At 33.7% G+C, this 25,741-nt stretch overlaps 4 protein-coding genes across 4 annotated transcripts; 3 read left to right on the plus strand and 1 right to left on the minus strand.

Moving 5' to 3' along the window:
- Nucleotides 1–3,819: 3,819 nt before the first annotated feature.
- LOC133317672 (uncharacterized) lies at nt 3,820–7,388 on the plus strand. Its single transcript, XM_061519539.1, has 7 exons — nt 3,820–3,958; nt 4,050–4,144; nt 4,677–4,777; nt 5,568–5,637; nt 6,616–6,643; nt 6,723–6,783; nt 6,927–7,388. The coding sequence occupies exons 1-7, from the start codon at nt 3,946–3,948 to the stop codon at nt 7,030–7,032; spliced, it is 474 nt and encodes a 157-aa protein (XP_061375523.1). The 5' UTR covers nt 3,820–3,945; the 3' UTR covers nt 7,033–7,388.
- Nucleotides 7,389–10,227: 2,839 nt separating this feature from the next.
- LOC133317673 (transcription factor MYB14-like) lies at nt 10,228–12,260 on the plus strand. The gene is made up of 3 exons (XM_061519540.1): nt 10,228–10,360; nt 10,465–10,594; nt 11,729–12,260. The coding sequence occupies exons 1-3, from the start codon at nt 10,228–10,230 to the stop codon at nt 12,258–12,260; spliced, it is 795 nt and encodes a 264-aa protein (XP_061375524.1).
- Nucleotides 12,261–16,119: 3,859 nt separating this feature from the next.
- Nucleotides 16,120–20,198, plus strand: LOC133317670 (pre-mRNA-splicing factor SLU7-A-like). The gene is made up of 10 exons (XM_061519536.1): nt 16,120–16,316; nt 16,931–17,094; nt 17,199–17,311; nt 17,570–17,983; nt 18,107–18,242; nt 18,344–18,643; nt 18,860–19,076; nt 19,191–19,294; nt 19,554–19,622; nt 19,709–20,198. Exons 1-10 carry the CDS (start codon nt 16,301–16,303, stop codon nt 19,784–19,786), a joined length of 1,611 nt encoding a protein of 536 aa, XP_061375520.1. The 5' UTR covers nt 16,120–16,300; the 3' UTR covers nt 19,787–20,198.
- A 636-nt stretch (nt 20,199–20,834) lies between these two features.
- Nucleotides 20,835–22,898, minus strand: LOC133317671 (glycinin G4-like). The gene is made up of 4 exons (XM_061519537.1): nt 22,616–22,898; nt 22,219–22,472; nt 21,407–22,060; nt 20,835–21,269 (listed from the first exon to the last, which is right to left on the minus strand). Exons 1-4 carry the CDS (start codon nt 22,896–22,898, stop codon nt 20,877–20,879), a joined length of 1,584 nt encoding a protein of 527 aa, XP_061375521.1. The 3' UTR covers nt 20,835–20,876.
- Nucleotides 22,899–25,741: the final 2,843 nt, after the last annotated feature.

Raw genomic sequence — 25,741 nt, forward strand, 5'->3', positions numbered from 1 at the left:
GTGTGTGCAAAAAGTTTTGAAATTTTGGAATTTTCTATATTTAACTTGATGGTTAATGACAATAATATATTAAATCTGGGAATTGAGGAATGCAAGGCATTGTGTACTACCCTATGAGGTTTGAAGAGGATATCATTAGCTACACTGATTTTTTCGTCTAGAACAGGGAACTACTCTTGACGTTTCCTCTTTGTTTTTTTTATTTTACTTTTAATTTTATTTTTGAATCTTCTTTGTTTTGTTTCCCCTATCTTCTTTTTGAATTTTTGGTAAATCTTGAAAATTGGTTCAAGAAACACATCATGCATATAAACCACCCCTCCATGAGATATGGTGGAACCATCAACGGGTAAAATCGAGGACACGAAAGCTTACATGTCAAGCTAGTAATACCAACTAGAAGCCCACACAAGGTCCACGGGTCACCAAATAGCACAATCACAGTCTGTTTATACCAGAAATATCATCAATATCCATAGTCTAGAAGTTTATTGCATTAGGACAACATTTCCTTTTTCGTTTAAAGATCGTAGGCTTCTCTCAAAGCCATAAGCCTTCAATATTATTGGTTCTAGCTTAGTTACATCATTACGGAGGTCCATACTAACCATTTAAAAGTCCAGAAACTAAGCACGCGCTTCTGTTTGGACAAAATAGCTTAAAACATGATTTTTCCAGAATATCTGGATATTCCTCGGGGACATATCCGGATATCACAGACCCAATATCTGAATATCCATATCCGGATATCAATATCAGATATCATATCCGGATATTTCGTGACGGAATGCAGTTCTGCATTTTCTCGAAGATATCCTTCCAAGGTTCCATTTTTAACACTTACAGACGTTCAAGCATGCATTTTTAGACGTGTTATACCATTTTTATACTTAGGTTACCAACTTTCTCATATTACATGCATCAAGGTTCATTCTTTTCTATGAATACTCAAGAACAAAGGTGTAGAATGTACCCCAAGCTCTACAAACAGAAAAAGAATGGCCTTTAAGGTTGGTAAATCCATTCTTAGGTACTGTATACAGAGATGCACGAATTTAAGCTTCCAGGCTTGGCTCTTTCTTCACAAATCTCACTCCTTGGAACTTCAATGGTAGTTTAGAAAGCTCAAACACAACTCAAACTAAAAGGCAGCCCCATACTCCCCAAACTTAGCAGCTACAACACCCCAAGAAGGTATCTTTCTCCCTCACAAGGCTTACTCTCAAGTGCTCACAAGGTGGAAGAGGAAGAATCAAGTGAAAAGATGATGCCTTGGGTGGTTTTCATGCAAGGAAAGCTATGGAGTTGTGTAGGGAAAGTGGCAGCCAAGAACACATGAAGAACTTGATGGAATCAGACCTAGGGTTATGTGCAAATTCATATTTATAGATGCACTCATTTAATCCGTCGGTATTAGTTCTAATAGCTCTGCTAATCATTTTAATATCAAACTTTATAATCTTTACCTAGACATTTTTCTATGAATTATCATATTTTTATTATAATTTTTCGAAACACTTCATCGGTACGCATTTATACTGCGAAGCAAAACTGGTATCTACACTTTTCATCATAAAAGTGACTTTAAGCATTATTTGACTTTCTAAATAATTATCTTACCATAATTATACATAATCTTTATCAAATCTATGCTCTGGCATCGATATTCTTATTTAAATAATTATCTAGCGGTGCGAGTTCTTACACTTGTGCATTGATGATTATTCCTCCGTGAATCTATTTTTTAATCTTATAGTTATATTTTTCATATTTATTTACTTCCCTTTAACCAGGCCACATCATAGCCTTAATAAAGACCTTTTGATATTGTATTTGTTAATTATAAAAAATTTAGTAAAATTAATAGTTACTATGTTATTAAATTTATTAAATTATGCAATAATATAATTTTTTGATCCTTTTGTCCTTCATTAATTAAAAAATAACCATTTGCCCCTCATCCAAAACATTCCACCTATATGCCACTGTTTAATCGATTACACAACAGGGAGAAATCAATTAAACAGTCAAAATACACAAAAAAATGTTGACCCCATTGTTTAATCGATTAAGCGACTGTTGCTTAATCCATTAAATAACACCAATTTTATTTTTTTAAACCCCATTTGACAGACGGGAGTTATAATCGATTATAACCAAATCCTAAGTCCCCATTCATGATTTTACCCAAAATCTTCCTCCAATCGTGCGATGGGTTCACAAAACAGCATCAATTGCTCATTATTCTCACGTATTGGTATGTATTCATCGATTTACACCACAGTTTTCTTCATTTTTTTGTTATTTATGAACCCTAGTTTTCTTACTATTGTTTAGTTCGATTGAATTTTGTGTTTTGATTTGATTCTTCGGTTTGATGGCTGTTTAGTTTAGGTTTAGGGTTATGTATGTATGTTTGGGGTTTAGGTTTCATAGGTTTTTGTTGTGGTTCAAATTTGATTTCTTATGTTTGTTAATAAATTATCATGTGTTGTTGTAGGTTCTCGTTGTTGTCATAGCTGCCCACAGACGATCAAGGAACACTGATGGTGAAAATGGTGAAAGACAGACAAAATGTGAACACCGATGTTGTTTCATCCGTCTTTCTCCATCGATATTCCTTGATTGTCTGCGGGTAGCCATAACAACAATGAGAACCTATAATAATACATGATAATTTATCAACAGACAACAAACAAACATAATCAAAAAAAAAAAAAAAAACAGAAATAAAATTTTGACAAAAAAAACTATAAAACCTAAACCCCAAACATACATACCTAACCCTAAACCTAAACTAAACAACCATCAAACCCAAAAATCAAATCAAAACACACACTCCAATTGAACCAAACAATAGTGAGAAAAACTAGAGTTCATAAATCACAAAAAAAATGAAGAAAACTGTGGTGTAAACCGATGAATGCATACCAATACGAGAAAGGAATGAGAGATTGATGTTGTTTTGTGAAGCCACCGCACGATTGGAGGAAGTTTTTGGGCAAAATCACGAATTGGGGTTTAGGGTTATAAGCAATTATAACCCCCTCTATCAAATGGGGGTTTATAAAAAAATGAAACTGACGTTATTTAATCGATTAAATAACAATGGCTTAATCGGTTAAATAACGGAGTCAACATTTTATACGTATTTTGTCTGTTTAATTAATTATGTCCCTTGGTGTAATTGATTAAATAGGGGCAGATTGGTGGCATATTTTGGGTGAAGGACAAAATGATTACTTTTTAATTAATGAAGAACAAAAGGGTCAAAAAGCCCAATAATATATCATTTAATAATATTATTAAAATTTATATTGATTTTATATTATAAATAATTTTTTTATAAAATATTAATTAGAAAATGAAGTCAAACTAAAAATATGTATTTAGAATTATTAATTAATTATTTATTTATAATATGTTATAATTATTAATTTTAAATAGAAATTCTATTATATTCTAAAGTAAAAAAGTATTGAAATATTCAGAAAAATATGAATAAAATGGAAAAAATAAATAACTTATTTAGTCGCCCCTCCCCCCTGTTTTATCTTAAAAAATAAAAAACGTTTAATTTTTTTTTCAAATAACTAAATAATTTAATAACAAATAAAAAATATTTTTAATCCAACCTATCATCGATTATTCATATTATATACAAGGAATGACATCTCCACAGTTCGTGCCTTCGTGGATCCCACTCCTCCACTGTCTTTTTCTACTAAAAGTCATACGACACCGTTTCCTCGTTCATATTTGAGTGCAATGGCTGACTTGGCGTAACATGATTGGTTGACCCTCGTGGTTCCGAAAATACCGACTGCAGAAGAACGCACCGAAAACAGACATGGAGAGTGAACCCTAGAAGACGAAAATTGGGAATTTAGGGTTTTCTTTTTTTTCTTCTTCTTTCGAGTCCTCAAATAATTAGGTCGCGCAAAAATGGAATCGGAAGGTAATAACCCTTTGTTTTTGTTGCCCTCCAACTGAATTGAGTTTTTTTGTTATGGTGTTGCTATTCTTTACCCTTGATGATCTTGTTTTAGGGCAAAAGGGTACGGTGAACCCTTCAGCAATGTTAGCTTCCCTGCTTAGTAGGAGAGCCAAGCTTCACGAGGAGCTTCGCAGCATTGAAAAGCAGGTTATTTTTTCTACGTTGGCATCTGGGTTCTTTTGGTTGCTTCGAAAACTGTGTCTGACTAACTATACACGGTTACAATTTTTTTTTTATCTTATAATATTGTGATTTTTCTTCTAAATTATTTATTTTAATTCGTCATTTTTTTTTTTATTTAAAAAGTGTGCTTTATATTTGTTGGGTCGATGCAATTCTGTTTGCTGTAGGATAATTGGGTAAAATATAATTGGACCTAAAATTGGGCACTCCACGTGCTCAACAATATCATATTCATGTCTCAGCTCTTGATTAATTGGTATTTGTCAATTTATCCTCTTTCATCCCCATGATTTCAAATTCTATTGTAACTCAGGTTTCTTATTGAATTGTGCATGCAGTGATGCACTTCTGGTGCAATGTCTATGATTCTTAAACCCCATTTCTATGCTTAAGTTTACCAACTTGAAATGAAAACAAAAAAGTGAAGTTAAGCTCCTAACAGAACATCCCGCATGGTTCCTAGCAAGCAGTACATAACATTTTGGTCTTAACACAGGTGTATGATATGGAGACTAGTTATTTACAGGATCCTGGACAGTGTGGCAATGTGTTAAAAGGATTTGAAGGGTTCCTATCTTCATCAAAGAACACGGCACTGTATTAATTTCTTCTCTTTGGCTTTCTTTCTTTCTTTCTTTTTTTGAAACACTGATAATTTTCTTCTTCCGTATCTTGACTTCTCGTGATCAAACAACCTGTTCTTTTAAGTTCTCATAGTTTCTGAAGTTTATTTCATTTCTGCTGTGCAAAAATAGCATATAAATTTTCTTTCAGAAACTATAATTCTCTTAATCCTTTGGAAAATAAGAAGGGCAATGACATGCTTCCAAAAGTATTATCTTTTATAGCTGATCACGAACCATATTTGTTATCAATTTGTCTGGGTCTTCCACAATTATGTTCCATTGATAGTTGGGAAAAGCTAACTCATGAGCTTTGTTACTTGTATTGATTGCCAAAATGCCACATAAAGTGATACCTTACTGGGACTTGCCTAGATGCATTTGTAATTGAATCTTACCAAGATTTCGGATGATGAAATAGAACTCTTTGAAATGCTGAGAAGCAAGGGTTGTTCATAGAGTGCTGCTGAAAACACAATGGAGTTGCCTCAACAGTTGTCTTTGTATACATCTGATTTCTATGTAAAAATGAACAGTTTTGAGGCGTTGTGTGCCTCTATTCATCTTTAAGTAGATGACATGCTGTTTTGTTATTCATGGTTATTTTCTTATGATCAAATTATCCATGTGTTTCTGTGTTTTTATGTATCAGATTCTCAGAGATGAGTTAATGTATGTGCTTTCGTGTGTTCAAGAATTTAATCATAGTTTGGCTCCATGTTGATATTTGTATGACATTAGTATATCTAATTTCTTCATGGCAGCTTGAAGCGGTCTAGAAAGTTTCAGCCCGAAGATAGGCTCTTTTCATTATCTTCAGTGACCTCTCCAGCGGTGTGTTTCTGAAATTCAGTGATAAGCTTCCAACCAGAAATAGGAAAAGGAATGTCCACTAGTGGGCACTAAGTAATAAGAATGACTAGGTCTAGGAAGAATTGAAGATAATGTTGTACTGTTCATTTCTTGTTCAATTTTCACATCCTTGTTATAAAAGTGGTGATAGTAATTTTCTGTGAATTTTGAGCTTTGAAAGTATTTAGCATGTTAATCTTCTGGAAATATAAGAGTGATTAAAACAGTTTGGAGGCATCAGTTTCCAAAAAAAATTATTTTAGCATCTCTACCTCTGTTCTACATTAATTTAATCTAGCAAAACATAATGGCAGAGCTCAATTAGGAAGTTTGGCAAAGCATGCCTGATCTGATGGCACCATTTTAATCAATTAGAAACAGAAAACATTTCGGAGGCATTTTTTGATGGAAATGTAAAGCAATAACCAAAGCTTAGAATTTCCTGCTAGACTGAGTTGTATGATTTGTTCTGTATTTGGTATTTGATACAAGTAATATTTGAAACCTTCGTTTTATATGGTTCCAGAAATCTATTTCCCATTGACAAAAGGGAAGTTAATATGTTTTGCATGATATTAGATCAGGTCCTGTCATTTGATTTCAACTTTGTCCGGTGTTATTATCATATTAGAGGAGTAAACATTTAAAATCTTCAAACTCAGGAGCATCAAAATCTAAAAACTGATTAAGATATAATTGTAGCTTTGGTGGTTGATACGATGCATTTAAGTTTCAAGTTGGTAAAACATAGATCTCGGAGTTCTTGAACTCAGGATACTTTACTGGGCATGATCCTTTCATCATCTTAACACCCCTTCCATAAAATTAATCATCCTTTTATGTTTTCTTTCCTTTAATTCATTTCACTCATGGTCCACATATTAATTAAGTGTCGGCTTCTTTTCACAAATTGGTTATGTCTGACTTGTAACATGTATTTTCTTAATCTGTTTATTATAGGCAGAAGAGATTGCAGCTGGACGAGATGGTGAGTTCATATAAGTGAGCATTTCAATAACTTTCCTGGCATGAATTTGATTCTATTCATTGCATTTCTGTTATCTCAGATGGGAGATCAGATTATGGTCCTGGTCGCTCAAAAGGTGGAGGAATTTATGCAAATGGACAGTAAGCACTCAACTAATGTGTCTTTGCTTTAATCTTGTCAAATTAAGTAATTGCTTAGTTTACAGAAATCTGTTCCACAAACCTTGGAAAATATGTAAAGAATGCATGCTTTATGAACTAAAAAATCTGCATGTATACCGTAGGGGTAAACCAAAGAAAGGAAGAGGTGGGCCAAGAGATGCGAAGAGATTAAGGGCTTCAAGTGAACAAGATTTTGATTATGAAGATGATCCTGACCTGATATTGTGATTGCAAATGCTGGTGCAATTTTCTGTTAAACCCTGTGGAATGCAAGAGCCTTGAAAATTCTGCTTTCGTACTGAATGGATAGGCAGTTAGTGCTCTGCGGTTCCTCATTCTATGTATATATTGTTCTAATCCCAATAGTTGTGGATTTTGTACTTCTTGGGTGAACAATGCCGATGTACTCTTCCTGTTGTACCAAAGGCATGAATGAGTGGCCTTGCAAAGCATCCAGGATACAGTAAATGTTTCTTTGCACAATTTTTTGTTGCCAAGTTAATGATTGTTTTATTAAACTTGTTCTTTCTCGTATGATTTGTCAGTGTTGTTGTAAACCACCTGTACAGAAGTAAGAAAAATTAGTCACCTTATATGAGTTGCGACGCCTAGAAATTAAGGGCCTGTTTGATTGTGTTCTGGTTTTTTTGTTCTTAAAACTGTTTTGTAAAATAGTTATGGAAATAGTTGTTTTCTATATTTTTTTCTTTTTGAAAGTTAAAAACCAAAACAGAAAACAAAAACAACTCAGACATGTTCTCTAAATTTGATTTTAAAAACAAAAAAACAGTTATAGTTTTTAAAATATTTTTTACAAAACAAGTTTTACTAAATGAGTTTTTTAGTTTTTTTTTGTTTCTGAAAACTAAAAAACTGTTTTGCAGAAGAGTACTCAAACAGAGCCTAATTTTTCGTTCGAGTTTTTGGTAGGAATCCGAGCACTACAGGCTGGCAAAGAAAAAGCCCTTTGCCCCATACTGTATTGGTAGGAACTTTCGAGAATAATGAGAGTTGTCAACGAATTAAGGAACCGAATTATGGTTTTATATTCAAATTTTGGATGGAAAAGCTGTGACCTACTACCTATAATGAGGTAAGATTTTTTTTTTTTTTTTTTTTTGTTACAATGAGGTAAGAATCCTGATATAATTGAAAACGTCACAAACAACGATGGAACCCTTTTGACAAGTCGATTGGTGAATGCTAAAAAAGTTGTAGAGAAACTCTCAAATTGTGAATAAAATTTATTCCCATCGATGCATGCATTTTAAAATAGACAAATTATAAACCAATGAGAATTTAAAATCCTGAAATTAGAGATAAAGATAAAGACAAGGATATGAATGATTGATACAAACCATTGAGCACTAAAACTCCTCAAATAAAGATAAATAGTCTATTATTTTGTAAATGAGTCCTCTCATCCAGGCAGGGAATGTATCAAGCCCTGCTGATCTAAGAAAATATAAGAGTGGGTAGGGCTTTGCACAAAGTTATTAATTCAAGGCTTCTTGAATTAAAACAAGTGTTCCCTGGGGAAAAGTTTCTTTTAAATTGCGAAAATAGATGCATTAACATGGTGTTAGAGCAAGATGCTATTGGTGAAGTAGAAAAGTTAGTGTATATGCTATTTTGCAGATTGTGTCTTCAATGCCTCATCTCCGATCATAGAGGTTTCTGATCCAATTATACTACAAGCTTCTCAGTGTCCCTAACAAGGAATCAATTATAAAGGGTAAACAAATATGGTCGTCAAAATTGAACCCATTGCAGTGTCAAGATCTGGTCATCTTCAAATATGTTCTACTTTCTATCATTAACTTGCCATCAACATATACAGATTTTAGTACAAAAGCAGATTTTTCAAGGCTCTTGCATTCCAGTGTTTAACAGAAAGTTGCACCAACATTTTCAATCATAATATCAGTTCAGGATCATCTTCACAAATCAAAATCTTGTTCACTTGAATCCCTTATTCTCTTCGCATCTCTTGGTTCACCTCTTTCTTTCTTTGGTTTACTCCTATGGTATACGAGCAGATTTTTTAGTTCATGCAGCATGTATTCTTTACATATTTCCCAAGATTTGTGAAAAGATGCCGATACTTAATTAATATGTGGACCATAAATAAAAAGAATTGGAGGAAAGAAAACATAAAAAGGATGATTAATTTTGTGGATGGGGGTGTTAAGATGATGGAAGGATCATACCCAGTAAAGCATCCTGAGTTGGAGAGATTGGAGTTGGAGATCTGTCTTACCAACTTAAAAGTTGAAACTGTAATTATTCCTCAATCAATGTTTAGATTTCGATGCTCGAGTTTGAAGATTCCAAATGTTTACAGCTCTAATATGATCTTAACACCTGACAAAGTTGAAATCAAATGACAGGACCTTAACTAATCTCTTGTAAAACATTTAATTTCTCTCAAGGTTTCAAATACTACTTGTATCCAGAACAATCATACAACTGAGAATCTGGGAGGGAATTCTAAGCTTTGTTTATTGTTTTACATTTCCATAAAATAATATGCCTCTGAAATGTTTTCTGTTCCAAATTCATTAAAAGGATGTAGTGTAGTCCAAAAAGAACAGGTTCTGAAAGAAAATATCGATGCTATTTCTGCTCAGCAGAAATAAATAAACTTGAGAAGCTACTAGAACTGAAAGAACAGGTTGTTTGGTCATGAGAAGTCAAGAGAGGGAAGAAGAAAATTATCAATGTTTTAAAAAAGAAAGCAAACCAGAAAGAAGAAATTCATTCAGTGCAGTGTTCTTTGACAAAGAAAGGAACCCTTCAAATCCTTTTAACACATTGCCACATTCTCCGGGATCCTGTACATAACTTGTCTCCATATCATAAACCTGTTTTAAGGGCAAAATGTTAGCTACTTTTTGCTAACTTCATTTTTTTCTTCTTACTTCTTGTTAACTTCATTTTTTTCTTCTTTTTTTTCATTTCAAATTGGCCAACTTAAACATAGAAATGGGGTTTGAGCATCATAAACATTGCACCAGAAGTGCATCCCTGCATGCCCAATTCAATAAGAAGCCTCAGTTAAAAAAGAATTTGAAATCATGTGGATAAATTGACAAATACCAATCATGAGCTGAGACATGAATATGATATTGTTATTTTAAGTGATAATTATTTTTAAATAAAAATAGATTAACAGAGGGTTAACACTTCCACTTATTTTATAGTCCTGTAACATTAATTAAGCATGTATAGCCCTATAAGGTTTCAACTTTCAACTTTAACTTTTTTTTAATTTTTGGTTTGCATTTAAACTTTAACTTTCAAGTTGGTATTTTGTATATAAATATAAGAGGGATCATGTCCTTCCGTTAGAGCTTTGAAACAACCGAAACAATATCACTCTGGCTTTGGCAGCTGCCACCTGCAAGATTAGCCACAGTAAATATGGGGAGAGCTCCTTGCTGCGAGAAAGTGGGGTTGAAGAAAGGACCATGGACTCCACAGGAAGATCTCATCCTTGTCAGTTACATCAACACACATGGCCACAAAAATTGGCGTGCCCTGCCCAAACAAGCTGGTAATTATATAACATACTATAGTTCATTAACATGCACTATATTGAGGAAATTAACAAGGGTATTCAATTAACTCTTTGTTTTTTTTTCTTACATTAATCAATAGGGCTGTTGAGGTGTGGAAAGAGTTGCAGACTCCGGTGGATAAATTATTTGAGATCGGATATTAAACGGGGTAACTTTACCAGGGAAGAAGAGGACACAATAATCAAGTTGCATGAAATGTTGGGTAACAGGTAAAGTAATATTTTTTAGCTAGCTAGAGTACTTTTTTCCTTTTCTTGATTAGTGCATTTTGAGCCTTAGAAATCACTACATACACATTCATTCGGGTAATTACAATTCCATGAAAGTTGACACTAACTCAACTGAAAGAAAATCATTTTTCTCAAAAACAGAACTGAAAAAAAAAAATGTACTACATGATATTAATAGATGGATGATAACATATGTATGCATGTTTGAGAGTGGATCCCACATGTGATATGATACTATGTAAAATGATCTCACCCTCTAGGAATAAATCAATGATTATGGAGAGTATTTTAAGAAAGAGAAAGAAAAGGGTATATGTTGATTTGTCTATGAACTATTAATATTATTTTCCATATAGTTTTAGGGATTTATGGATATTATGTCACATGATAAAGCTTTCATCACGCCACTCTCACAATGCAAGTGGGTCCCACCAATTTTTATAAAAATAAAAAAATAAAAAAGTGATGCACACATATAATCTATGTGCAGGAAGCAACAGTGCATTTTATGTAACATTACCAAATGATTTCTCATAGTTTTATGTCATGTAAGGGGATTTATTCCATGGGTGAATTAACTCTTAGAAGCATGTAAATGAAAAACAAAATATTTCCTTAGTAGCCTTTTTTTTTCCCTTAATTTTTAATTTTTTAAAGAATATATAGTTTAACCATCTTTCTTCTTTTTGTGATATTGGTTTGGGCATAGTAGCACTTTGTCATTTTCTCATGAGAAAAATATTTCTCTAGTTACTACAGATAAATTATCTGTATTTATTTTCAAAACTCGTTTTGGTATTGAAATCTTAAAAAATTAAAAATATAAAAATTATTATAATTCTTAAATAAATTAAAATTACAAAAATATTATGATTTCTGTTTTAAAATGACATCGTATTAAACTTAGTGCAGATCCCTTAATCGAAACAAGATTATTTTATTTGCTGCTACTTTTTCACGTGCTTAATAAAAAATACATTAATTTAAAATTTCCAAAAGTAGCACAATGTAGGGCTGACACATAGGTTAGTGCATAACATTATTGTAAATGTGCTAAGTTTTGAAACCAAGCATCAAGTTGGTGTGTACATTAATTTTTGAATAACCCTGCAGATGGTCAGCTATTGCAGCAAGATTACCAGGGCGCACAGACAACGAGATAAAGAATGTGTGGCACACCCATTTGAAAAAGAGGCTGCCACAACACAAAAATACAAAACAAATGCAAGGCCCCATACAAGAACAAGAACCCGTGAATTTTCCCACTCATCATGTGATCAAAGCCGAAATCAGAGAGAAAAGTCCACTCTCTTCTCCACAGTGTTCAAGTAGTGACTTGTCCACCCTCACCATTAGTGACAACTACGATCATAACAGTAGTTTTATTATGAGTACTATTAATCATGACATGTCCATGAATAACAGTGTTGAACATCTGGATGAGGATTTCTGGTCCGAAGTTCTGTCGGCTGATAATTCCAATGAGTTAAACAGTTTTCCAGCCATTGGTTCTGACCTGAAGTTCCAATTTCCATTCTCTCCATTATTCACCGAAGAAGGGGTCCCTTTTGCTAGCTCATCAAGTATGTACGATAGCATGGACTTTTGGTGTGATTTTTACATGAGAACCGAGGCATTACCATAATACATATATATGGTCAATTATAAATATTTGTTACATGTTCATTCTAACAAAGTGGGAAAAAATAAAAATAATCTCTTTGCTCTATTTTTTGACCTGGGAATTATATTGAATAACTTATCTCATATATATATATATGTTAAGATCTCATGTCGGCTAAATATTTTTACTATGTTTTAGTACTTTTCTCAATTAAATAAACTTTTTAAAATACCAAAATAGCCCTTGCCATTCTCAATTAAATAAACTTTTTAAAATACCAAAATACCATGCATGAATAAAATGTTGGAGGTTATGCGTTTCAAAGAAAATGATTTAAAATTTAGAGGTGTTTGAAATATTACCTCAACACAGACATCAGATTTGAAATTCAGAACAACGTTATTTTCAGCTTAGGAAAAATTCTAAAATTAATACAAGTTGTCAACTTATATAGATCTTGTTATGTGCTTGTATTAGAGGCACATACTTTAGAAAGCCCATGAAAGGACAACAGAAAGAGAATACAAGAAATAAATGAAATATTCTTTTAATAGTATGAATCTTAATACGACAGTAATAGACCTAGTATTGGACTCCCGGAAAAGTTATTAAAAGTTCAGAATTCTATTAATACTTTATAAATAAAAGGTAAAGTATAAGAGTATGACACTTTTTTTTTTCTCTTTTTTATATATTGTTATTGTGCACACACATCATCTATTTTGCCTACGCCATTATTATGTGCACATTGATCTGCAATCTCAAAAGTATTTCCTCTACAAATACATGAGAGAACACTTAGATTCAAAATTAATATATCAATAATTGACTGAACATCTTTATCCACGGAATATAGAACAAACCTATAACTATACTCTCAACTATTAAGCTTGTATGTAAATTTATTATTTGAACTATATTATAAATATATCCATCATAAGCCACTAAAATTGGTATAATTTAGGTAGTTTGTATTAAATTATGTGTTCAATTATCATCATTGTATTAAAAAATATATATATCCATCATAAAAAATTTTGTTTTTCGCAATCAAAACCCGTGGCCGTGACCACCAAATTACAATCGAACAACATGATATGCAGTAAGACTCACCCATTATTAGAAAATAATAACCTATGGCAAACTAAGTTTATAGGGTGGCTAGATATTAAAAAAAAATCTGTAAATATATAGATAATTATAATCCGTGACATGGTGCTAAACGAATAAACTTTATGTGGTAAAGGAATAAACTTTATGCTAGCAAGGTCGTGCCTCATATTTTTATAGACGTTTGTGAAATACACATTTTAAAACAATCAATGCCAACGCGAGGATCGCATGCAACTCGATCGTGATGTAGGATACTTGTTGATGCGATTTATTGGCTGGCGATATATTCACAGTAAAAATTATTATTTTTACCACTATTTTTTTAAAACCAAAAAGGAAGAACATGTGTTTGTTTTATTATTTAAAAAGGAAATAGGGTAATAATGTACGAGTGAGGATATTCTAACTACTAAAAACTCTCACTACTAACTTATTACCCATCACATCACCATTGGATCAAAGAGAGAATATTAAAAAGTTTTTAAAGAGAGAAAAAATGTTAATCTAATGGTGATTAGATAAATAGTAAGTTAGTATTAGAAAATTTTGGTAGTTAGAATATCTCTCCTCATAATGTATAAGCTTTTTGGTATACAAATATTATTTATGTTTTCAAAATTTATTCTACAGAAAAAATGATATAGGCAAACTATTAGTAGTGAGAGCATTTATTATATCTTCTATTTGTCTGTTCTCATTTTTTAAAATTATTTTTTAAACAAGGTCCTTATCTAATAGTTAAAACAAATTAATGATCTATTGAATAACTAAATTGAATAGATTTGATTCATTTTGATTTATTATTTGATGATGGAGTCCCTAGAAAACCACCCAAAACGGGCATCATCCTTACAATGAAGCTCTAAAGAGAAAGCAGAACTAAAACCAAAACCAAAAGTAATTCTTCGCAATGAAGCTTTGCCCAAATCAACGCTATCACCATCAGTTCCTACCCTTGTTTTTGCCCAAATCAACTGAACCAGGAAGACAAAGAAAGGGTACCTCCAAGAACAGCACCGCAAAGAGGCTATTTTTGTCCAAAAATTTTTGGGAAATTTTTCTACTGGGTAGAATTCTCAAAATATCACTCATTTTAAGAGATTTTAAGTTGGTATTCCTCTTTAAAAAAATGAATTCCGGAAATTCGATTTTTCCAAAAAATTTTTTGCATTCTTTATATCAAACATGGGTAAATTAAAATCTCAATCTCACTTTTCCAGAAAAATAAAATTTCCTGACGTACCAAAAGCATTCGAAAGTGCAAAATGTTAGAGATAGCCACTTGAATCGCAAGCTGGCCTAGGGGGCGTGGCCTAAATGGGCTTGTGAGAGAGCCCCACCGAAGGTCATGAAACCTCGTGACTTCTCTATACGAACTCTAACTTACTAGTTTTTTACATGGAAAAGTCATATGATCCAATAAATTTGAGGCCCAAATGTAACCCCTTTTCTTGTCTTGTTTATAAGCATGCCCACATAAAGTTGTCCATTGATCGATAGAATTTATTATGATCTGGAACGATCATTTTTTAGGTGATTTTTTTAATGTAAATAGAAGGATAAAATTAAAAAAAAAAAACAGAGATAAAAAGAAATAGAAAAAATTAGTGTTGTGAGAAGGAACACCAAATTATTGGATGGTTCTGAAACATAAAAAATATTTCCCCATTGATCAGCGTCTAGTAATTAGGAAAAAATAAAAAAAAAGCTTAAAAAGGGTATTTTGTCCATTGACCTTCGTCTCTCAGTTGTCAAATTTTATGATTTGCCTCAAACTATTATATTATTATCTAACACGAATACAAGATATGATATAAATTTATTATGCCAATATCATTTCCTATTTTTATTCTGTCCTCTTATCTTAACTATTCCAATCATATTTTTTTCATTAATAGTAATAAATGGATTCTAATAGTAATAAAAATAAATAAATAAAACAACCATGTTATTATTATAAATTAATGAGTATCTGTATATTATTTTAAATTTTAAATTTTGAACTAGAACACCTTTTAAGAAATGAGAAATTTTATCTTTTTTATTTTAATTTGATTTATATAGACTTAGTCTATTAAGATCAAAGTCTAGTCTAGCCTTGATCTATTTATTCTCATACTCATCATCTTTTATTGCTATTAATTAGGGATGTAAATGGATCAGTGAGACCCGGTTTAACAGAGGTCAAACTCAATTTATTACATATAATCAAATAAAATAAATTCAGGCCTCAAAAAATTCTATATAGAAAAACAGAACATATGCTTTCTTTTTTTGATAACATTAACATATGCTTTCTTTTACATGTCAGATCTATAAGCTAACAAACTGGCATATATTTTATTATTTATTTCAAATAAAATAAATAAATTATTATTTTAATAATTTTGAATAATAAAATAATATTTTTTTTAATTTTTAAAATGTCTAATAAGCTTAAATAAATTAACAGACTTACTAAGCCTAAAATATTTTATATAGATCTAGTCTATTTAAGCCAAAGCCTAACTCGGTCCATAAAATAATGAGAAAAAATATAACCTCTCAAAAAATATATTTTTACATTCGATTTATTTAATTTTAAATATAAGGAAGGATATACTTACTATAAAAAATGTTTATCACCCTTAGAAGGGGTACGGGGTAAACCGTACAAGGGGTACACGAGAGAAAATATATCATCAGACAAGGAGGGATACCAGAGAAAAAAATATTTTAAATAAAGAGTTCAAATTTTATTTTCTCAACAAAAGATAGATACCTAACAATATCTATCAAAATCTAAATCCGAATTCAGTTGAAGTTGAACAAAGAGGATTGTCACGATTATCTTTTATATTTACATTCGATCCAAAACCTTTCATCTCATATTCCCTCATTCCCTTTCATATTGACATTCGATCAAAAACCTTTCATCTCGTAATCGCTCACTCTCACTTTGTTTAAACATGGCCACCGCTTCAGGTACCTCTTTTCGTTTCTGCTTTCTTTTCTTTCAAAAATATTCATAATTATCTGAGTCTTTTGAAGGGCTACAACACATGTTTTATTCGGATCTTTTTTTTTTTCTTTCTTTCTATGAATGAATCCATTCGTTATCCTAGTTTACTCGTATAATTTAATTGAATCCTTTTTTGGGGATGATTTAGGGTTTCTAATGAACCAGAAATTATATAATTTGATACTCGTTTTTGGATTTGGTACCTTTAATTGTTCTAGAAACTGCCTAATTTGTGGTAGCTAGATTTTTAACCCTTAATTATGTCATTTACTTTCAATTTTCAAATAAAGAGACATAATCATATACCTACAAAGTTTGTTTGTTTTTTATTTTTAATTATTATTTTTTATGTGGCTATATGTTTGGGTTCATCAGTTGGTAATTTCATGCGTGAATGTTAGTTTGTTATCCACCGTTTTGTAGTTGTATTTAAATATTCAACTGTTAGTTGTATTCTTCCCCATTTTGTCATATCTTCATCAACATCAACACCACCTTTATCCCATTTTGTCATATCTTAATTACCATTTTTTGTATATTTTTTTATATATAAAAAACTTATATGGGGGAATTGCAGTGGCATTTAAGTCTAGGGAGGACCATCGCAAGCAAATTGAGTTGGAGGAAGCACGTAAAGCTGGGCTTGCACCTGCTGAAGTTGATGAAGATGGCAAAGAAATCAACCCACACATTCCCCAGTATATGTCGTCTGCACCTTGGTATCTTAATGCTGAGAGACCAGTATGTCTTTCCCCCTCCCCTTGTACTTTTTTGAGATCTTTCTGTGATAATATTTTGCTGATAAAAGAAGTTAAAAAATAAACCAATATATTCTGCTCTTGTAGAGTTTGAAACATCAAAGGAAATGGAAATCAGACCCGAATTACACAAAATCATGGTACGATAGAGGTGCTAAGATTTTCCAGGCAGACAAGTATAGGAAAGGTGCATGTGAAAAGTAAGTTGTGTACCTCCATAATTCCCATGTTGTGTATGTGTTGTGTGATTTGTGTCCTCAGATGTGATGATTAATGAACGCTCTTTTGTTCTTCAACTTAATTAGAAAATTTAGTATTTGGTTTACTTAAGTTTCAATTCTTCCCTTAGCAGGCATTTTTTTGGTCTGTGTTGGTGTTCTGGTTCTGCTTATGTTTGCATTTCCATTTTATGTTGCAAGCTTGAGTAAGTAACTTAAATATTCATTTACTTGCTATAGCTGTGGAGCGATGACACATGATACAAAGTCATGCATGGAAAGACCACGGAAGTTAGGAGCAAAGTGGACAAACAAGTATATTGCCCCTGATGAAAAGGTAGAAACCTTTGAGCTTGACTATGATGGCAAACGGGACAGATGGAATGGGTATGATGCATCAACTTATGCACGAGTCATTGAGAGGTATGAAGCTAGAGATGAAGCTCGAAAGAAATACTTGAAGGAACAACAGCTGAAGAAATTGGAGAGGAGCAATCAAAATGGTGAGGATGCAGTAAGTGATGAGGATGTGGATGAAGATGAAGATGATCTAAGGGTTGATGAGGCAAAGGTCGATGAGAGCAAACAAATGGACTTTGCAAAGGTTGAGAAGCGTGTGCGTACTACAGGTGGTGGGAGTACAGGAACTGTTAGGTAGTTCTCGTAGTATTGTCATTTTATTAATGCAGGGGCAAGTTATTGGTCCTATAGCGATATATTATGTTACTTTCCTCATTTATCATAGATGAATTGGAACTGAGGTATCTTCATCTTCAGGAATCTACGTATTCGAGAGGACACTGCAAAATATCTTCTTAATCTTGATGTCAATTCTGCACATTATGATCCCAAGACCAGGTCCATGCGTGAAGATCCTATTCCAGATGCAGATCCAAATGAGAAGTTTTATTTGGTAACCCACCTCAGTAATCAAAATTCATGGAAAACTATATAATTTTTTTTTTTTTTATATGTAGTGTTTGTATTTGGATTTAATCTGTTTTTGTATTGCAGGGTGATAACCAATATAGGAATAGTGGTCAAGCTTTGGAATTCAAGGAATTAAACATACATGCTTGGGAAGCATTTGACAAGGGGCAAGATGTTCACATGCAAGCAGCTCCATCCCAAGCGGAATTGCTCTATAAGAATTTTAAGGTAATGAAAGAGAAACTGAAGTCTCAAACAAAGGAAACTATTGTGGAGAAGTATGGCAATGCAGCTGAAGAGGACAAACTTCCAAGAGAACTTCTGCTGGGTCAGAGTGAGAGGCAAGTTGAGTATGATCGTGCTGGTAGAATTATTAAGGGACAGGTGAGATATGCACTCAATTTTAATAATCCAGCTTCTGACTTCAACTTTGCATATCCAACTTGCTTATAAATCTTTATTGTGATGCTGTAGCTTTACCTTTGTCTTGAACTATTTACGGGTCATCAATAATTTTATTCTGAATATTTAGGATTCTGCTTGGTGATTAATGTTCTTTTAAGGTGATAGAATTAGTTATCTAACTGAAGCTTCCAACAGGAGGCAGCACTTCCAAGGAGCAAGTATGAAGAAGATATTTTCATAAACAACCACACAACTGTTTGGGGGTCATGGTGGAAAGATCACCAATGGGGCTATAAGTGCTGCAAGCAGACAATACGTAATAGCTATTGCACAGGTGCTGCTGGTATTGAGGCTGCTGAGGCTGCAAGTGATTTGATGAAAGCTAATATTGCTCGTAAGGAAGCCGTTGAAGGTTTGTAAAATGACTTACACCACACTTTGCACCTCTCCCCCTTTCCTTAGTTTTTCGTTTGTACTTTAATAATTTCTTTTACTGATCTTGATTTCTTTTCACGAACCTGTACAGAGGATCGTACACCAGTGGAGGAGAAAAGGCTTGCTACATGGGGAACTGATGTCCCAGATGATCTGGTCCTGGATGAAAAATTGCTTTCTGATGCACTTAAAAAGGTACGTCTTAGTCTGATTCATATCTGTCCTTATTCTTTATGTCTTGTTCTTCCTCCTATAGTACTAGTTATTGTTTTGAGCCATCATTGATTCAAAATTAATGTTGAATGTAATTTCTATTAACAAAATATGTTTTGTTCCAACTTTAGAGATGTTAATGAAAAATATTTTTTCCTGGTTCAGCCAAACTTCTGTAAATTACTCAAACTTGTATTGTGTGCCTATGTTGTGCTGATTGGTGAATATTGGTTCTGCACAGGAGGATCAAAGAAAGAGAGAAGAGAAAGATGAGAGAAAGCGCAAATATAATGTTAGGTGGAATGATGAGGTATGATTTTCATTTCACACACTGGCTGAAAATTTATCTGTATGCATGCCCTTTTTGCAGATTTTCTTATCATCTTATTGCTTCAGGTTACTGCTGAGGATATGGAGGCATACAGAATGAAGAAGGAACGCCATGATGATCCAATGAAGAACTTCCTGCACTAAACTTGGAGAGGGCATAAAAATCTACATCTCTGTCGTTAAAAGCCCACTGTGCTCAGTGTTCTTGCTTCTAGCTGGATTGGGAAGAATGGATCATCAGTTGACTATGACATCATCCTTTGGGTTGGAGGGAGCAAGTTACTACTTGTATTGTGTAGCTTTTGGTTATCTTTGTGCACGATCCTATCGGAGTGATATGGATATTGTTAGACCTGTGATTTGCCTTCTGCAGTCAAGAAAGTTGTTTGACTTCAAACTACTCTCATCTAATAGTTTAGTTGGGATATTTTTTTTTTTTTATTCTAGTTTTGTCTGTAAACTAATGGTGATCCATATTTTGTGCAAGTAATGTATTGCTGACAGAAAATTAAATAATTTGTATATTGTATAAAATTAGCAAATACAAACGTGTGAAATCAAATCTGAGTGAAGTATTTTCTCTCATTCTGATTTTGTTGTTCTGTTTTTCTCAAAAGGCTCTTGCTCCTTTGGATTACTACAGACTACCAGTCTAAATGAGTCGGGAACAGTATTATCTTTTTTTACATGTTTAATTATTTTTGTCTATGGATCAACTGCTAGCTTCATATACGTACATAACTCTCTACTATAGACGGTATATTCACCCTGTCTACGGGAGTAACGTTAGCAATCTAAATTAGCTTCATAATACTATCTTATACGGAGGACAATGGTAACAACTTAAGTTACCGGATCATACTTTCTTTTTTTAAGATATACACAGAACATACACATTTTTTTTTGGTGAACTAACATGCACATTTTTAATGTTGCAAGAAAGAGGATTTTACAATTATAAAGAACGAATACCCATATTTAAGGTTGCCAAAAAATCAACCCACATATAAAAAAGAACAAATTGAAATAAAGACAAAACTTCAAAAGTCGCATTTTATTAAGGAGATTCGAAAGTACAACATCGAACAAAACTAGCCACAAGTACATTATCTTGGAAACTCATCACCACTTACATAAGGCCACATAATATATAATATTAAGGTACCGGAAGTAGTTAAACATCCAAAATTTATTTCATTATTTGAAGGTAGCATATTGTGTAGTTGATGCCACTTTAGTAAGGAAGCGATCTTGGGATTGATCGAGGCTGAGAACCAGGATGGACCAAAGGGCCTCGGTTTCCGTTGAACTTAAGCTGACTCACCTGAGATTGTTGAAGTCCGAAAGCATTGGCAAGAACCTCCGCAGGGATGCTCCTAAACACCTGCTTCACGTGGCTGCTGGTCGCTCTGTCGTTTGTTTTGAAAACAACGTACTCAAATCCTTCTTCTTCTGCTTGTTGGGACACCAAGAAGTTCTGTGGCACCACTAGCAACTGTCCCCTCTTCAGGACACCGTTGAAAACCGAGTTTCCTAGGCAGTTCACCACCCTAACCTTTCCACTCCCTCTTGTCACGTACATCACGCCGTTCGCATTGATGTTCCAATGTGGAGCATATATGCCATTCTGCATGTATAATAATAATAATAATTGAAAATAAAGCCATTAATCTAGTGATAAGGAATTTGGGTTCCAATTGGAAACCACTAATTGCCAGTTAAAAAAAAAAAAACAGAGGAAAGAAATGAATGAAGATTACGTACCTTGTAGAGGACAACATACTGTGCACTGAGTCGGAGGAAGCGGAGGACGGGGAGGGTGAGGCTATCGAGGGTGCTGATGCGACCGGCCCTTGGGTTGTAGAGATCTGCCCGTGAAGGCCTTGCAATGTTCTCCACAAGCTTCAATGTGCATATACTTTCTTCCAACCCATTTGAATTTCCCTTTCCCTTTCCCTTTCCTTTTCCCCTGCCTCCTTGTTCTTGTTGTTCCTCTTCCTCTTCCTCCTCCTCCTTTCTTGGCCGCCGCCGCTGCCTGTGCTCTCTAGTTACAGTTTCTCGCTCCTCCTCCTCCACCTCTTCCTCCTCTTGTCCACCTCTTGGACGTCGATGCTTTCTGGAGCGTGGTTCATCCTCCTCCCCCTCCTCTTCTTCCTCTTCTTCCTCCTGGCCTTCTTTCCAGGTAGGGCTTACAACGCTAAGACCTTCCCTCACTTTCACAATTTGCTTCTTTTCTTCATCTGGAGATTGAAGTTTATCTGCTATCTCCTCTTCCACACTCAACGCTTGTGCTAAAAAGCGTTTGGGGAATCCGCTAAGCACGTTTCCACCTTCATCCTCCTCTTCCTGCTCCTTCCCTTGTTGTTTACCTTGTGTCCCTGGAAGCTGTGTATCCGGATTCCCAGCAAGATAAAACACCTGGGAAATAAAATAAAATAATTAGAAAACAATCAAAACAAATAAACTTTACTATATATATGAGATTAATGCTAGAAGATAATCTCACATGAACATATAGGAAATAAAATTATTTAGAAGATGAGAAATATATATATTAAAATTAGTTGAATACTTACTCTAGGGATAGCGTCAAGCTGGTTAGCGAAGTTGTTGGTGTCAATAAGAGCAATGGCAACAACACGTCGATCACCGTAGTTATAAGACCAGTAAGGAATGCCAGGTGGAATTGCGATGATGTCACCTTGTTTGAAGTGACGAATCTTCTGGTGTCTGTCCAGTTGTATTTTCCTTCGTCCTTGTCCAGATTGTGAATGTGCCTCTTCATATGTCTCACTACAACCTGGTATTGTAATTCCAATTGCTCCTTCCCCTGTTACATTAATCACATTAATTAATTAATATGCATGTACGTACGAAAGGGAACATTCGAATAATATAATGTTTTATATATATATATATATATATATCTTACATAAATTTATATATATTAATGAAAAGAATGAATTAAAGAACCTTCGGCGATCAAAACTAATTGTGGAGCAGGTGTGTATGATGGCAAGTGAAGGCCTCTAGGGTTGAGAGTGCGTTTTACAACAACGACACCAGCGCATTGTAGCTCACGGTGCTTGGAACTCCATGTTTCGATGGAACCACCTTCGGATTCGACACGGTTATCAGGTTCCAATGCATTGATTTTGTCGAGCTGGCACTCGTTGAGCTTGTGGAACAGAGCGAAGCAGGAACTGGTGAAGAATAGAAAGCATAGTGAAAGTGAGAGTAGAAAAGGCTTTGCCATTGTGAATGAATGAATGAATAACCTTGAGCTGGTGTAATGGGGAACCTGAGAAGTGGTGATTTATAGGGAAGAGAGAAGGGTGAAGGGAGGGACACGTCAATGAAGGTGAGTGACACTCTTCAGCCATGCATGGCTATCAACCCTAATTTCTTACACCTCATAAGGTTTGTGAGGTGCAGGTGGCTTCATTCTTTTAAATGATTCAGTGTAATTTATTTGTTTGTATATGCTTCGTTCATATCTTGAATTCCCTGCATGGTCCACCTCTGCAGATTCTCCGCGCGCGTCTCTATATATTACGACCTATTTTATTATTATTACTGTCTTGAGAATCCCTCTTAATATCAACTATTTATAATTTACAGTTTTTGTAAGATCTTATTGTAATTAAATAGTGATTTAATTAGTTACTTTTAGATGTGCTAAACTTAAATTATTTCATATCCTTATCCCTTTTAGTTTTTTGTCACATTATATTCAGTGGCGCTCAATATACACACTACTAAAAAAAACATCAATTAGAGACGGAATAATTCCGTCACTAAGTGAAATATTTTTGTCACTAAATACATTAGTGACGAAATTAGGGACGGACAAAAATCCGTCACATTATGGCTCGTCACTAACAGGTAGAAACAAAATTATGAATTTGTCCCTAATAGAGACGAATTCTAGGACGGAACAAATCTGTCTCTATCTGAGACGAAAAAAATTATGTCACTATTTAGGGCCGGCAAAATGGGCTGAGCCCGCCGGGCTGGCCCGCCCCGCCTGCTAAATAGGGCGGGCTGGATTGAGTTTTTTAACCCACCAGCCCGCCAAACCCGCCCCGCCAAACCCGCTAGCCCATATGGGTCAGCCCGCCAAGTCCTTTTTTTTTTTTTTTTAGATTACCCAATTGTTATGTAGCTCCGTATCTTAGATTTCTCTGCATGCAAGTGGCTTTTTTGAATTGTTGTGGACTGCTCATACAACACTTTGTTACTTGTTTTGTTACTCTATTTTATCCTGATATGATTTTATTTTTTTATTATTATTTTTGGATTGAAAGATGCATATTTATATGCAGATTATTAAACACTAGGATTTTATAAGCACATTAGGATTTTATGCAAATTTTTGTATGCTTTTATGCAGATTTTTTTATGTGATTTTTTGCAGAATTTAATTTTTTGTATTTTATTTTTATATTTTTTTATTTTAGGCGGGCTGGCCCGTAGCCCGCCAGCCCACTCATAAAACGGGCCGGGTTACTCAATTCAACCCATTTTGTCAAAACGGGCCGGGGCGGGCCAGCCCATTTTGGGCGGGCTAATGGCGGGTCGGGGCGGGCTGGCCCATATTGCCAGCCCTATCACTATTAGAGATAGAAATATTTCTCTCTCCGATAGTGATGGATAAATCCGTCCCTATGATATTATTTTCTGTCACTAATTTATGCACGTGAAATATGTGTAATCCGTTCCTATTAGGGACGGAAGTTGTTCGTCTCTATTAGTGATGGATTTTTCCCTCTGTGTTAGTGACAAACAATTTTTCGTCTTTGTTAGTGATGGATAATTTTCATCTCGGTTAGTGACGAATATTTTTCCTTTCTATTTGTGATGGATATTTTTCCATCTCTGTTAGTGATAGATTGTTTCTGTCTCTGTTAGTGAGGGATTTTTTTTTCTCTATTAGTAATATATTATTTCTATCTCTATTAATGACAATGTTTTCCATTCCAATTGGTGACATATATTTTTGTCTTTATTTTTCGTCCCTAATATTTAATCTTTTTTTCAAAATCAATTACATTCAAAATTTAATTTTTACCGAAACCTCATATTAATTATATTCTAATATTCTTAGAGCAAATCCAATTGAACAAAATATAAAGTAGCTATACTAAATGAAAATAAAGATCAAATCAAATCCAACCATTGTAATACAATAAGTTTTTACGTGAATTCATAAAAAATAATAAATGTATGAGATAACAAGTAATATTCACAAATGAAAATAAGAAAAGAAAATATGCATACTATCAATTATCATTATGCAACTGAGCATCACTATCATCATCATAATCATCACTCTGTGCATCTAGAGCTGAAGTCATAATAGTGGAGGTGCGCACATCTCCTCCTAAACGAGCCATCAACATCATCAGCTGCTTTTTTCATAATTGCCATCTCTCGGTCTATTTTCTTTTTCATAAGAGTCATTTGTTGCTGTGTGTTCTCATATTTCTGCTTCAGCAGACTCCTAACGAGCTAGCAGAAATCTTTGTGAACTTATAATTCCACGCCTCTGCACCTAAACCATATATTCAACCTTTCTTGTTCACACCAACAACAGCCTGCAATAATAACATGTCATCATATTGACAAGTGGATGCCTCTGCCCCAGCCGCTAATGCATTATCACAATTAGTCTTTCGCTTCAAAAAGTCCTCCTAAAATTACAAAAATTACAGCAGTGCAAAGTGTTAAATAACATGAGTGATGGGAGAACAAGACTAATCGACATAGAAGATTAAATCTTTTTATATATATTGTAAGAATAAATTAATTTGTCGTAATGAAAATTAAAAAAAAAAGTTAATCCCAATCATATATTATAATATCATTAAAAACAATGGAATTGAAATGCTCTAGATGGTCAATGTGTATACCTTCCTAACAAGACATGCATATACCTTCCAACAGGTCAACAAGTCATGGTGATTACCGCTGTTTCATTATAAACGTGGGAGGGTAAAATAATTTGATGATTAGTTTTTTTTTCAACTTACTTAACACGGTACGCTTTTCTTTAAAAAGAATTAGGATAAATTATATGCTCTTTAATTCAAAGAGATA

Source organism: Gastrolobium bilobum, unplaced genomic scaffold, assembly GCF_033153095.1.
Source record: "Gastrolobium bilobum isolate Gb01-03AN ecotype WA unplaced genomic scaffold, APGP_CSIRO_Gbil_v1 utg25010, whole genome shotgun sequence".
Classification (NCBI taxonomy): domain Eukaryota; kingdom Viridiplantae; phylum Streptophyta; class Magnoliopsida; order Fabales; family Fabaceae; genus Gastrolobium; species Gastrolobium bilobum.